This window comes from Manacus candei, unplaced genomic scaffold (assembly GCF_025592945.1).
Source record: "Manacus candei isolate 608988 ecotype Guabito, Panama unplaced genomic scaffold, ASM2559294v1 h1tg000008l, whole genome shotgun sequence".
Lineage (NCBI taxonomy): Eukaryota > Metazoa > Chordata > Aves > Passeriformes > Pipridae > Manacus > Manacus candei.
Window position 1 is genome coordinate 4,845,895 of NW_026138056.1, and position 15,374 is coordinate 4,861,268.

Here is a 15,374-nt window from a genome sequence, read left to right on the forward strand (position 1 = left end):
TAGTGTATTTGAGCTTTATTCTGTTAAAGCTGGTTCCCCCTCCCCAAAGCCCTTCTTTAATAAAGGAAAACCCAAACAGGAGATGCACTTTTTGGACATGAACAAAGCACAAACCCTTCCCCTTTGAACTTCTCCTGCTTCTGTGCTGTCACTGTGCATGTACTGTCTGTGTGGCTTCAGGTACATCAGGGGCATCAGCTCTAACAGAGAAAGGCAACAGAATTGTCTTCTTGTTTTCATGTTATGTGGTACTGAAATGCAATTTCATGTTTATGCATTACTAATAAAAAGCTCTTGGATATTACTGCATTACTCTCACTTTCTTGAGCCAACTGTAAAGTTGACGAGCATCATTTCTTACAGAGCACAGCGGGCAAGGGCATGTTCCACATTTGTTTGGCCAGGTAGAGCCCTGAACCTCAGCTGCTGCAGATCTTAACTAGGTCAGAGACAAAATTATAGTGAAGTAAAAGGGAAGGTATTGCACCAGCAGGACCTCAGATTAGGACCCTTTCTGATCATTTTACTTACAGGTGCCTTCCATTTAAGTGAGAATCATACCTCAATCACCTCAGCTGTGGAAAAATTTAAAAGACAGGACTTGTGCTTCACAAAAATGCCTTTTCATTGGACGAATCCGTAGTGAACGCATGACCTGCTTCATGGAGCTGCAATTAAAAGGCTTAGCCTATAACCTGCATGATCCTGACAGGTGGCGAGTAGTGTCAGTGGGGTAAGAAGATGGTTTATTAGATAAATACAGTCTTATTTACAAATCAAGGCTAATAGTTTTAGATGACTCTTTGCTGCTTTAATGCAAAATGAAGCAGCTGCCAGTCCCAGATGGAGTTACCAGTCCACAACCAGAGGACGCCTGCAGAGCTTTTGTGATGTGTGGCTTATAGCAAGCTTCAGGGAGCCTGGTACTGGGTCCTGCTGCTCACCCAGCACGGACTAACACAAACAATTTTTCTGCAGCCTTTTCTGAAAAGCAACAGCCAATTTTATATTAAAATAGTTACACCCAGAAGTGTTTTTTTGAACTGTGCATGTCATTTACTTCAGATAGCACCATAGTGTACATAGACACTTCACAGCCCTGCCCTTCACGGCTCACAATCTAGGAAGGTGCAGTAGGAAGGGTGTTACCTACCCACTGCTCCACCTGAAGATTTGAATGAAAAGTGTCACATCAAGGAATGTCACTGGCCATACTCGGCGCTACTTAATTAGGTTGTCAGATATATCAATGCCCAGTATGTGCTATGCTACAATTCCTGACATGCCCCCCCTGCTGCAGATCAGTGCCTTTGCTTAAGTTAGGCAAGTCCTTCAAGAATACACAAGTTTCACTGGGATTGCCTGTTGTCTCAGCAAATATGACCTTTCCCCCATCATGCCTGCTGACCTGATGGCGGAAGAGAAGTAAGATGCATGGAGGAGCATGGAAGATTCCCACTGGCACAAGGGCAAATCAGGGAAAAGATTAAAAGGATAGTTTACACGAAATCAATAAATTACACACCAGACCATTTGACTACACTGTTTTAAGTTAGTGCCTTTTGTTGTACACACAAGCCTGTCTACACTAGCATGAAAGCCATCAACCAGAAACCAGAGTTTACCTCGAGTTTGGTATCTTCAACATCTTAAAACCCTTCAGAGCCAAGAGCTAACATGCCCCGTTTGCCACATTCTGGGAACCACCGCTGCCTCAGGAACCAGCTCTCCCCAGCTTCTTGCTTCCACAGCAGGCACGTGTGACACAGCTACAGGTACTGGGCAGGGGGAGCAGCCACATTTCCAACCAGTCTGAAGACCTGATATGCCACCACTAAATTCTTAAACCACCCCCTGCATCACAACCCTCTATACTCCCTTTTCCCTTGAATTGCAACCCAGCGGCCGAGAAACACTGAACTGCCAGCCTCAGCTTGAACCGCAGCAAACAACCTCCCTCTCCCAACTCACAAAGCTGAACTTTAATTCTACTTTCAACTCCCCAAGTGCAGAATTCTTATTCAAAGTGGCACTTGTTACTATTAATCAGCATGGTTATAAGCACTGAGCTTTCTGCTTGGTCCCCAGCACCTCAAGATCCTTCCAAGTTAATGAGTGTTGACTTCACACCATTTCTGCTTGATACATTTTTTTCCTCCTGCATGCCCTTTTCCTCCTGAATCAATCCCAAAAGCCACAATCCCTGCTCCCCACAAGCAGCCTAGCACTTTCCCTCACATGCAGCTTTCCACCTTTGACAGACACCTCAGTCAATGCACATGACAAAAAACTGACTTCAGATACATTTTTTAGCCATTTCCAGTGTAGAAAGAAAAGTTGGAGGAGTTTCTCTAAGGAACCACAAAGATAAACAATTCCAAAGGCAGGGTGGTTTTTTTGCCTCAAGGGTCAACTTGGACTATAACAGTCTAAGAGCTTGAGTGGGAACTGAAGTGCTGCAAAAACAGTGTTAAGCACAGCATACACAGCTACAGATCCCACTAGATCTCATGGAGAAGAGTCACATGTTCAAGGGAGAAGAACGACTAGAGCCTCATATGCAAATCAGATGGACAGAGAGCAGAAGGGTGAAACCGTCCAGGAAATCTTATCGAAAATTAAGAACCACTTGATCTGCTAAACACTGGAGCCCACCTGGTCCCAGTGTGACCACTGCTACAAGGTCCCTTGTACACCCTGGCAATGTCCCTTGTACACAATGAGCAACCACAGGAAGAACAATAATCCCACAGATCCATAAGTGTCACCTACCCCTAAGACAAGGTAAGAGGCAGCAGCACTGTCTGGCGGTGGAGAGAGGCAGCTGGATGACACAACTGGCCTCCAGAAAAAAATTAGTCTTTTTTCCTACCCAAAGCTTCCCCACTACCATTTAGCCAAGAGAAAACCACAAGAGGACTGAGCACAAGTAGGAAAGGTGCTGATTCCTGGCAAGTGGAGCAGCAGACAGATTGGAAAACTGAGTGTCTAGGCATACAGCTCCTAAATGGGACAAAACATGGAGCGAAAGCAGCCCAAAACCAAAAAAGTAATCCAGAAAACTGATGTGTAACTGGTATTGACCCTATGGTGTGGCAGAGAAATTCAGACCCAGAGAGAGCCTATGGTGACTTTTCTGGGAAGCCAGCTAGTGCTGGAAGGTGCTAAACACAAGTCAGTCAGCCTTAAGGCAATACCAAGCAAATATTTCACTTCTGATGCAAAAAGCAGCTCTAGGCAACTCTTCTTCCAAACCAAAGCAATACATGAACCTCTCCAAACACCTTCCTACCCCTGCTGACAGTCATGTTTTCATCACCTCTAGGAGCCATGTACAGAAATGGTGCAGCACAGGTTTCCAAGGGCACACACACTTACTCCTCCTTTTCTTTTTTTTTGCAGAGCTCTGCCGTGGCTGCACTCCCCTTCCTAGCAGAATGCCACCAGGAGCTAGAACATCTTCTGTGTTCCTTATCCAGGAAGTGGCATCACTTCTCTGAGAAGGGGACAACAACTGACCTGCACCAAAGCTATCCAGTGTATCTTCCAGAAACAGGCTGCTATCAGCCTTTAAGCTCCAAGTTTCTGTTACAAAATAAGAGGGGCTTTAGGTCCACATGAAAAGAGCAATGTAAATATCAGCTATTCATTTAATTGCTTTCAACAAATATACATATCTTTTAAAGTAGGCTTATTCATTAGGATATGTAGTTACACCCAAATTAAAGTTCAAATGAACCAGAATATGAATGCTGAAAATTCCCTTAAGCTACAGACACTTTAAAGTTACCAGATCAAAACGGTGACCAACATTTTACTCTTCTAGTTTTTTAGAAGTTACTCATGCTCTTGAACAGCTTCCTAAGCACATGCTTACCACTTGAACGAGTAAACATCCTTGCAACATTTATTTCACTTTGTGTGCAAACCAAAAAATAAGTTAAAATGCCCTAAGAGGGTTGTCTAAGAAATATATACTACATCTGGATCAAACATGACAATTTTGTAAACATCAGACAAGCCTAGGACCGTTACCAATATGTATTTATGCATGTTTTATAGGAAACAGTTTCTGCAATTACTGGAGTATTTTTCCAGATAATGAGAAGCATTTAAAATGATTCTAAAACCATTTTGTACCAATGTGGAAAAGTGTTGAAAAAATTCAGTTACAGAATGCACTCAAAGAAGGAGAGTTCATTTGGTTTTCTTGTACTTGTTTTTTCCATTCAGGGAATGAAAAGTTCCTGTTTATACCATTTGGATTTCAAATTTCCTGCTCATTTCTCATTTCAATTCTTCTGGTTATTGCATCAGTTTCTCCCTCAGTTAAGACATGATGTAAAGAGCAAGGACCAGTGGAACAGCAAGGTCTCTTCATTCAAGTAGCCTACAAGTACTCCTCTTAGAGATAAATAAGTATTTTCCAGCACCTTCCAGGAATTACTACTCATGTCCTCATAAGGAGAGGAGGAACTAGAACAAGTTAATAAATAAGAAAATAAATTATAACTTTTTCCCTACCAAAAAAACTATTTTAGGTTATTAACATCAATAGAAACTTTATCTTTGTTTGGATACAAACATAAGAGGTAAAGTATCTGGTGCCACGTTCCAGCAGCACATTTAAACAGCATAAGTGTTAGTTCCATACAAGTTGTAGCCTTTCAGGATGATCCTCTAGATAAGTATCTAATGCTACAGTATCATGTTCTGACTCACTTAGTTCCCTTTAACTGGTCATAAGACACTATCACATTATAAACCAGACAAACTTCAGTGCTCTAGGACCTATCAGCCCTTCACAGAACAAAAATTCACATGGAAAACCCTTAATACCACACATGCATTCTTTTCAAGTTTGAGTAAGACAAACTGAGATCGTGCAAATATAACATACTCTCTATCTTTGTTTAAAAAGGCACATTTAGGCTGTCTTAAATGTGCTTAATGTTTTGTTTCCAGTGTTAAAAATAAATGGCTTAAATGAAAAGAGCATCTGCAGGAGGTCAATTTAATCTTCAGTAGGCAACAAGAGCTGCTGTGGAGATGACAGATGAGGTTACTTGTCCACTGATCCAATATTCTTATAAATATACAAAACCTCTTCAGATCAGTCTTGGAAGGGAGCAGTCTGCAGAATAAGACTTTTCTGTCAGTTACGTGGTTTTACTTGGTGAAACCAAACATTTGGTTTTATTTTTCCGTTGAGGCAGCTGCCATGGCTGGTTTCATGCCCTCGCGTGTTGACTTCAGCTCCTCCAGTTCTGTGTTCAGTTTGCTGATCACCCACTCCAGGGCATCCCGACCCTGCCAGAAAAAATACTGGAATTCAGGATCAGAACAGATACACCATCACTGCTCGTGTTTATATAGTTTTTCCTCTGTCAGACATGGGACTTGTTTTAAAATTAATTTCATGCCCTGCATAATTTGGTACAGATTATATCGATAATTTCTTACCATCTTCTCATGGAAACTTCACTGAAAAGGCATTTGTTTAATCCCTAAGACAGAAGCTCACTACTGTGAGCTCTCAGTAGTACATCTAGGCAAAAAGCCTAAATCAGCAGTTAAGTTTCCTTACCTAAGAGGATCTCTGTTTTTACTGTTTGCTGCTCCCACCACTGAAAGAATATTGGTAGATTTACAGCAAAATCTAGATGTTGTTTTCAGATTCATTAACCAAGTTATGTGGACTGTTTTTGAGAAGATCCAGGACAAAGAAAGTCTACCAAGTCTCTCTGAAGTAGCAACTAAGTGACCTGATATCTGTCAAGAGTTCAGAAGTGGACTCACACTGAATTCTATATTCATGCACAGCAACATTTCAGCACCTAAACTGCACTAATTGAGAGACTACAGTTGCACATTTTATATCAAGGTATGATCTTTCTCTGTTCAGTCCTCAGAATGGGAGTGCCCCAAAGCTATGAACTGACAGCCAGTGCTTTAGTAAGAGCTGGAGAACCCAGCACAATGAGCCTCTCAAAAACCTTTTACCTTAAGAAGACCCTACAGCAGCTGCATCCCGATGACCACAAAACGCGGCCAGCTGCACAATGAAGCCAAGAAAATAAGAAGTACTTTAACTAAACAGAAGTGCAAGATTTCAGAGCTCTGCAATCAGAATAGCAGCTTTTGCCAAAGCAAGCAGATGGGATCAGATCAGGAAACCACTTGGCCTCTTTTCACTTAAAGAGAGGTCAAGAGACATTCACCTCTATTACTCTACTAAGAATAATAAGTATGAACAGTGGAAAGCAGCAAGGGGGAAGGAGCCACATGGCTCTGGCCAAGTCTAGAGTTCTGCAGATAGAGGTTTGAGCCCCAAAAGTCCTAAATCTTCATGAGAGCGAGTCTCAGTATTCAGGCCCTCTGCAGAGATTGATAGAAAGGAGGGGAATATCCTTCTCCACACACAGTTTTGTTCCACACTGTGATGTACTCATTTTGTTGCATGCATTACAGGTGATAAAGTGCACAGAAACCTCATAGTCTCCAGAACCTGCTGTTGTCTTTTATGAACCACTAAGCACAAACAAGAATCTGCATAAGCAGCTTTGAAAACCTAAGAAAAAAAAAGTGTCAGAACAACACACATATACTCTTGAAGGATTTTTTTTCAGGCTAGAAACATTACTCTGGAATAATATCAGAAGCCCAGATCAAGGCTGCAAGGTGTACCCTCTTAAAAGAAATAAAGTTTTACTAAGAATAAGAGCATATTTATCTCAAGCCCTAACTAAGCTTGGTGAAGAGCTGACTCTGTTTCTCTTCGGGTTTTCCATATAAATGAGAATAAACACTAATTGTTACATCTGCACTGGCAGCCAGTCCTTAGACTGAGAAAAGTCCTGCAGGTATCAGAATAAAGTGCTCAGCTCTCAGCCAAAGCTCATAAAGGGAGATTCAGCTCCACCCCAAATTACCTCAAGAACTGGTATGTTTAAGTTAACTGAGTTCAAGATACACCTTTATTTACTAATAATATTGAAGAAAACATAATTTAAATTGTCTGACTGAAACATGGGTTGCTGAAAAAGACCCTAGAAGGGGATGATTTAAGTTCTGAGTTCTTTCCATTTGATCATGAAGGCAACTGTTCTTCGGTAGGTGATAACTTCCACCTTCTCCACACTGTGCAAGACCTGGGAACACCAGCAAAGCAGGCATAAAACCGCCCAAACAGGCCGGCTACTGCATAGCAACAAGTCCTAACTAGCCGTGAATTAGCTGAGAGGAGTGCTCCTAAGGAAAAATCGGGAAGGGGAGGGGGGCGGGTTGGGGAGAGAAGAGGAATCATCTTTCAGTAAGCTGGCATTTGGACATCTAAAAGTCAGGTTTAAATGTCCTCTCTGAGGTGGCACAGACGCAGAGAACTCAGTGAGACAGCAACAGTTTAGATGTTATATTTGTCTAATTGCACAAAGAAGACTTTGTCAGGAAGTCAAACATCCCTGCCACAGAAAATGTGCAGTAGAAAAAGGCTGAGATTCTTTTCTGGCCCCGACTATGAAACAATCACATCATTGTGTTTTATTTGATATCTCTGTTGATAAGATTAAATGATTTTTAAAAATCCACAACATTCAACTGGAGCACCAAGATATTTCCTTCAGTTTTTGAGACTATGTAGGTCTGTGTATGTCTATATTACTGTATGCTATATTCTGCAGCTAAGAATAAACTCGTGATATTGGCAAGGAAGATCTCAGGAATATTCTGCATAGGAAATGAAGTTAGAAATCTCAACCAGATGCAAAGCCTCCAAGTATTATAAAATCATCCAGTTATCAGAAAAAATCTGACAGAGGACTGGTCTATAAAATTTCATATTGTACAAGTTCTCTAGTAAGTCATTAAGCAAGCACATTCATAACCAGGCATGCATATTGTATTAGTCATTATTGCATATGTCAGCAGCATGAAGTGTCTGGCAGAACAAGCGCTGCATATGAAGATTTGTTGGTAGAGCTTAAGTGACTGATAAATGCTGAGCCTTTTTAGTTGATGTTTTCCAGAAAAACAGCTCAGTGGAATGAGAACTTAAAAGCAAACACTCATGGCGTACACAGATCTCAAAGTAAGCACTGTGGAAAGCCCTACTTTCTTAACTAGGAGAAGCAGCATAATGGATATATTTTTTTTTTTTAAGAAATCTTATTAGTTGAAGCACAAGCCAATACAGGAATGACAAGGACAAGCTACACTGACTAGTAGAAGGAAAACAATTTGCACAGAGGTATCACAAGAGGCAAGTACACTCAATTCTCTCAACCCTGAAGTCAGATTTGTTCATAGGCACATCACTGCAGGGACACGTCACCACCAAAATGAATATAACTACAAGACCAGTGAAGAGCAGGAACAGTCTGGCACCCTGACAGCTTCAAGCTTTGTACAGATTTCCTCAGAAGGGCAACAATATTCCTCAGGCATAAGAAAAGCAAATACAATTCTGCTATGCAAAAGATTACCCCTGTTAGGCAACCTGTTTCAAGAAATCAGTTTTATAACCTAAGAACGCAGTTCTGTTTCATAATGCCAATTCCACTCACTAACCAATTTATTAATTTCTTTGGGTACCAGATTTATTTACATGCTGAAATCACAGAAACTAGGACCAGATCAAACACTTTGTGGACGGATTCCTTCACATCCCCGGTTGTCTGCAGTCGTCATCATTCCACTTTCAAACCATAAGCAAGACTGTGTGGCACAAGACATGGCTGCAGCAAGTTGGTTGTCCAGTGGCATAAGCACAGGTTCCTGGATCCAGTCTGGATTGGACCTACTCTCACCCTCTACAACTGCAGTGTAATGAATGTCTGCCATTCCTGTATGCAATGTGTGTAAAACATACATGCAGGTTAACTTATGAAATCCACGTGCCAACAATCCATGCACATATCTGCTAGAAAGCTGAAATGCTGTACCAAGAAGAATGCTGGCATTACCACTAGTTAGTACAAACTGTAGGTGTGGAGAACTGTTAGCTTAGAGCGCTTTCAGAATTTTGAATTATCCACTCAATAGCATCCCACCCCTGGAGTAACACAAAAAAGATTTACAACACATGGCAAATGATTTTTCCATAATCATTAAAAATAATAATGTGTCATCTGCCACCTCTACCTCAGAGCAAACTCTCAATAATTCCAATTTCCTCAGAAAAACAAAACATTTTTCAGCAACTTTCATGAAGTTTAAGAGGAGTGCTAAGAGCACAGAGGCACAGCACAGCATGCAAGAAGAGCCCGTAGTAGCACAGTAGGTTACTGGCTAGCAAAGAAAGGGCTGGTAACAGCAAGTACAAATTCCTGCTAAGTTAAAAATCTGTAGAGACTTTTCAGTGAAACACAAAGGACAACAAAGTCTTTCTGGTTTGCAAGAAGCTTGTGAGCCAGCGTGTTCCTTGAAAATGGCAGAACAGAACAATCTTTAAAAGAAATTGAGCTTTCACACAGGCAATACCTGAACAGATACCAAAAAAAATTTACACTCTTTATCCAAGTTCAACAGAGACATGCAAATGAGACAGATGCCACGAGAGGAATTCAGACAGTGTTTTTAAGTGTGCCTAGTTATGTGGACGTGCCAGCTAGCTGGAGCTGTGCCCTCCATAAACTTTTAAATGGAGACCAGATCAGGACAGAACTGTGATTTAATTGAAGTACATTCCAGTAGAGAGCACTCAGCTAGGTAAAGGTAATCTTCAGTGTCTAAAATGACTCATCATTCCTTCCCCACACCCTGGTTTTAACATGTTTTCTTCTCACTTTAGGAGAAGCACACAGAAGGGTGGGAAAGGAGGCTTTCTCCTCTCTGATCTAGTTGTTCCATGCCTCCTATCAAGTTGGCTTACATTGTCTTGGTCAAGCAAAATCTTTCACAAGGACAAAGGGCTGGCCAAAGCACAGGCTCTCCAGCATAGCAGGAGTTACCTGGGCCAGATTCCCATTGTGCTGAGCTTCTCCAGCAATGCAGAGCACAAACTCAAATTCCAGGTGCACTCATCCTGCTGTTAGGCAGCAAGGCCTATGCTGCTCCAGCAATTCCATTTCTTCCCCAAACAACTACAGGACAAAGTGCCCAAGCATTCCCATAGCTCTGCCTGTGCAAGCACAAGACAGGGAGTCAGTCTAGTGTTACCTAGGAGAGCCAGCACAGTCTCACCTCTTCGAAGAATATGCTTCTGCTTACACTTTATTACTTTCAGCCAAAGTCAAGGAGACAGCTCAATAACAGATAGTAACTAGAACTGACAAAGCAGCACAAAAAATATGCTGGCATTAACTGATAAATCCAGATTATAAAGGCTGAAAGTGAAGTTACATTCTTTACTAGCACTAATTCCTGGAAATGGGAGGTTAGTGTTTAAAAAGATACTGCAGAAAAAAACCAAAACCCAACTAATAAAATGTGTATTCTATTTGCAATTGTAGCATACACACAGAAGCTTGTTTGTTCTGCTGTGCAATTCTACTTAAAAACCAAAGATTCAGTAGTGACACCTTTTCATACTGTGGGAAATTATATTCTAGTTACTGAGGTCCTACAAAAACCAGCTGAAATGCTGTGCATAATATTTAGATAATTTAAATACAGCATTCAACACACACAATTGACAATTACTATTTCAACAAAAAGAGTGGGTGGAGAGAGGGAGAGAACAGAATAAAGATGTACCTTTCTGGCATTAGAAGATATTGTGTTCGCCATTAAGCTTTCCAGATAACTGCTCAAGCTAATGCCTTTAACAGTAATAATTGCTTCTTGAGTTAGCACAGTTCTGTAACAGAATAAAGGAAGGTTAATACCTAAACTGAACTGGACTAACATAATGTCTCCTATCCACAAAGATGCACACAAATATTCTTACTTACTTCTCAGGGTTTTCAGGATGAGGCGTGTAAACCAGTCTCTCATCAACAGATACCAAGTTTGTGAGAGTAATCTTAAAAAGAAAACAAGAGCTGAAATCCTCACTTCCCACCTTTCATTTTTCTGTTACCAGCAGCACTACTATAGTGCACTCAGTTTAGTGTCAGCAGTGTAAGCAGAATATAGAACTCAGAACACAGTCAATAAAAAGACCTATATAGGGTGATACACCTTCTCCTACCCTCGACCTAATTACATCAAAGTTCCTGTTCACATTTGTACAAAACACAAGCAGCTTTCTCTGAATCTCAAGTCTGATTCATGGCAAGCGGTTTAGAGAGGCTCTTCAAGACCAAGACCACCATACCACTACTTGGACTATACAGAAAATTAATACCCATGAAAGAGAATGCCTCTTGTACAGAGATAAGGCTCTCCTACAGACAACCCCATTTTAAATCTGATAGTTATGAGTTCCGAGGATACCAAAATATAGCCTAATACTTCATTTACATTTTATGAAAAAAGGGCATTTCACATTGAAACTTTTGTTGTAATGGCAGTGTAATGTATAACAACTCATTGATCTAAAGGTCAAACTATTTTACACGCATTCCAAGAAATACTTTTGCATTAAAAACAGAATCACAAATGTTTGATCCTGAAGTATTTAAATTTCCTATTTGTGAGAAGAAAGAGAGAAAAAAAAAGAGTCATCTAAGACACTAACTAAGATACGGAAATTATTATCTTCTGATGAAAGATGCAAACACATTTCTAATCTAAATGTTAAGAGCAAAACATCTAACTTCCAGAACTAATTACCAGAAACTTTTTAAGCCACCACTCACATTAGTTGAGCAAAGCTCCATCTTTTTTTCCACTGGATCTACCACAGAATGTTCCTCAATGTAAGTCAGAGTTCTACTTGTTCCTAAAATCTGAAGGTAAAAAAAAAAAAAAAGTCAAGTACCAAAATTAAACAAACAAACTGAACCTTGAAACTCATAAAGGCCATGTTCTCAGTGACCCCAAATAAATCCAGAGTAATTCACAGATACCAGACAACCGTGACCTGTGGCAAGACTTCACCCTGGTAGATTGTGTCAGTCCTACAGCATGGCACAGACCAGCCTGGGAGGCATTTACAGACATACAGACATACATTATGGGCATAATAAAGTTTACAAAGTATTCTCATCACCAAGAATGCTACTTGTAGCCTGTGTGACACTTGCGGATGACATTTCCTAGGGATTAAGCTTTTACTCTGAATTCAGCTCCCATTCAGACAATGACATAAGTGTACCACACCCTTGATAAAGCATGAAGGCTATGAAAACATACGGCTTTTACAATACTTGGCAATCCCCACTCTGTGCTGAGAAGACGGTGACTGTGCAACCTCCCCTGGTTATCAAGGCTTCTGTCAAGGACATCTACTCCTACCACACATGGATTCATTGGATTGGGGTACTTCCTCATAGCAGCTTTGATCACTGTATCCCAGGGATGTCTGTAAAAAGAAGGGGAGAGAATGTTTGTAACTATTTTGTATTCAAACAATACTAAATCAGGATCTAGTTTGTGTAATACGGCACATGCTGTACAACTTTCTAGCTTCCAGAAGTCAGAATACAGTTTTGCTTGGAAGGGCAATAAGGAAGTATTGACACACAAACAGAAAAAAAAATTAATTCTTCTTTCAGAGTGAAGCAAAGAATTATTAACCAAAAACTAACAGAAATGAGGGCAAGAGGCAACAGATGCTAATTGCTAAAAGTGACATTCCAATTAGGTGGCCAGAAACCCCTCACTGACAGGGCAGCTGCCCACAGAGATTGCTGAAATCTCAATTCATTCCAGAACTTAACTAGGAAAACAACCTGACCTCACACTTCAATTTGTCTTGCTTTGAGAAGAGGGCTGGACTAGATGACCTCCATAAATTCCTCTATAATTCTAAGCACACCAAATAAACTGAAGTGGAAACCATTAGCTTCCTATAGCAAAAAAGGCAAAGTGAAACTGAATTCGACAACAACAAAAAAAATTATCAAGAAGTTCAAAATAAAGAAACAGATTTTTAGAAACCACATCAGCTCACAGCCTTATGTCTGTACCTGTACTACTGCTCCCAGCAGTTTGTTAGCATGAATTACACTTATGGATACTCCTCTCAGTACAGAACTGTTTTTATGAAATGAGTTTTGATAATCTCAAACCCCTGAGATCAGAGCAGCCCTGCTATTCAAGGCTGGGCTGTCCACATCGCTCTTTTTCTTCTGAAACAGAGGAGGCTATAGAAATCATGGACTTGATCCACTACAGAAATTCTGTCCCTAAGTAGTTATTTCTATATTCAGAATAACTGACTGATCTGCAATGATAAGTTTATAGCCTTTAAAGGTATGTTTAAAAATTCAACAATTGGTATCTAACTTAAGAAAGATTAGAGGTGCCAACTTGTACTTAAGACTTGCACTCAGGGCCCTAAATGGATTTTATTTTTGACAACACTACTTTTAGTCTTAAAATAGACTGGCACAGAAGGGCACCAACAGTACAGCACTGCAAGAACAAACAGAAACTTGGAAAAATAAGTTCTTTTTCTTTTAAGAAAAGTATTGGAAAGCTTTATTAGTGCAGGCAGGAAAAATAAGAGCCCTTCATTCCTACAGCAGAAAGAGGAGGATTGTTCCTTGTTATCTTCAGAGACTATTCATCTCCTTTAATAGAAGATACACAAACTGAAAATGTCAAATTTCTGTCAAGTGTCCCTGAGGGATTGAGTCAGAGATGTGATAAGGCTCAACAATATTTTATTAACCATTCAACTGAACAACCTACACCTCCACACCTTATGCCATAAGATGGGGGTGTTCTAATACAGATCTTGACAAGAAAATGACAAAAATAGCTTTTGTGTTCCCTAGGCGACAGATACTCATCTCAAACTCAGAAGCTGTGCCGTGCACTAGCAGCCTTTACTTCCCTCTGCCTGACATTTCATGTCAGAAGCTACAGTTCACTTACACCAGACCGATGATGAAGTTGAGCCCCGAAACAACTACATCAGTGCTACGAATTTTGTTGACGTAATTAAATAATTTTAAAGAGACACATCTGGGATATTCTGTAAATATTTTAAGGACTGTCACCCCCGGTGCTATTCAGGCTTCCAAAATTTATTTTAAGACCCTGTAGCAGTCGAATCGGCGGTGGTGGTGGCACTCCAAGAGCTGCACCGGCACTGCATCCTCCACGTCTGCTCCCCGACACAGCCTGTCACACACCTGTTGATAATTTTCCGGGTTGTTCCCTCGTTGCACAAGGGTGGAACTGGATGGACAGGACCATGTCCAATGCAGAAAAGCACTCATGAGAAGGAAACTTACTGAGGGAACTGGCTGCTGGGCACCTCCGCGGGAGTTCCCGGCAGGTAAGGTACACAGCCGCCCTGTCCATACCTTTTGGAATATATCATCGACTACGTCAGGAGTTTGAGATCATTTTTTCTATAGTGTGAAAGTTATTTTTCCTTGAACACCCATCCCTCTATCAAGCCATCACGCTGCCGGGCCGGCTCTACAACTCTGCCCTGTTGGAACGCTACTCCCGAGGTGGTGGAAGCCCTGGTGCGGGGTCTGGCCGCGCAAGAAAGAGCCCGAGGCGATGCAGGACCGGCACGGCCGGGGCCTGCCCGCGGCCTCCCCTCCTCCTCCTCCTCCTGCGGCCGCGCCCGCGGCATTCCCCGTTTCCGCCGTCACCCCGGCGGGGCTGGATTACGCCGCGTGGCCCGGCCTGGGGTCTCGCCGCGCCTCCCCCCATCCCTCCCGCCCGGCCCCCTCACCCGAACACATGCTCCGAGCTCCAGATCTTCATGGCCGCTCGCGGTGTGTCCCCTCAGAGCCCGGCGGGAAAGGCGGGAAGGCGGCGGGAGCGGCTCGCGCTGGACCGACCGACTGACTGACTGACAGACTGACGGACGGACGGCTTCGCGCGGCCCGGTGAGCGACAGCGGCCGGGGGCGGGGCGGGGCGGGGCGGGGCGGGGCCGGGCCGGCGCGCTCGTCACGCACACGAGTCATCGCCCCGCCCCGCCCGCCGTGGAGGAGGAGGAGCGGCACTGCGCGTGCGCAAAGCCCGCCGCCGCGCTGGGCTGTGGAGTCACAGCGTTAAGGAATATTCTGTTTTGGGTGTGACTCACAGGGGTCAGAGAAGTCCAACTGCCGGCCCTGCGCAGGACACCTCAAGAATCATACCATGAGCCTGAGAGCGTTGTCCAAATGCTTCTTGAACTCCGTCAGGCTTGGTGCTGTGACCACTTTCCTGGGGAGCCCGTTCAGTGCCCAGCCGTCCTCTGGGTGAAGAGCCTTTTCCTAATATCCAACCTAACCTCCCCTGACACCGTTTGCCCTGGAAAGGTGCAGCCTAAGAAAGCAGTTCTGCATTAGCATTGACTGACTGATCCCCCTGCCCCTCACA

General features: G+C 42.4%; 1 protein-coding gene across 2 annotated transcripts; it reads right to left on the minus strand.

The window, feature by feature from the left end:
- Positions 1–14,936, minus strand: PRELID3A (PRELI domain containing 3A). 2 transcript variants are annotated; one of them, XM_051774074.1, is made up of 6 exons: positions 14,741–14,933; positions 12,235–12,403; positions 11,739–11,828; positions 10,890–10,960; positions 10,693–10,795; positions 1–5,310 (listed from the first exon to the last, which is right to left on the minus strand). In XM_051774074.1, the coding sequence occupies exons 1-6, from the start codon at positions 14,770–14,772 to the stop codon at positions 5,197–5,199; spliced, it is 579 nt and encodes a 192-aa protein (XP_051630034.1). In that variant the 5' UTR covers positions 14,773–14,933; the 3' UTR covers positions 1–5,196. The 2 variants fall into 2 exon arrangements, with proteins under 2 accessions (XP_051630034.1, XP_051630045.1); XM_051774085.1 differs by lacking the exon at positions 1–5,310 and adding an exon at positions 5,328–9,049 and having other exon boundaries at positions 14,741–14,936.
- Positions 14,937–15,374: the final 438 nt, after the last annotated feature.

Excerpts from the sequence above, each read along its gene's own strand:
- PRELID3A (XM_051774074.1), bottom strand. The coding sequence starts at position 14,772 with ATGAAGATCTGGAGCTCGGAGCATGTGTTCGG. Across the intron at positions 11,829-12,234 it reads TGCCAAGTATTGTAAAAGCC|ATTTTAGGAACAAGTAGAAC; the intron begins GTATGTTTTCAT and ends TTTTACCTTCAG. Across the intron at positions 5,311-10,692 it reads TATCTTCTAATGCCAGAAAG|GGTCGGGATGCCCTGGAGTG; the intron begins GTACATCTTTAT and ends TTTTTCTGGCAG.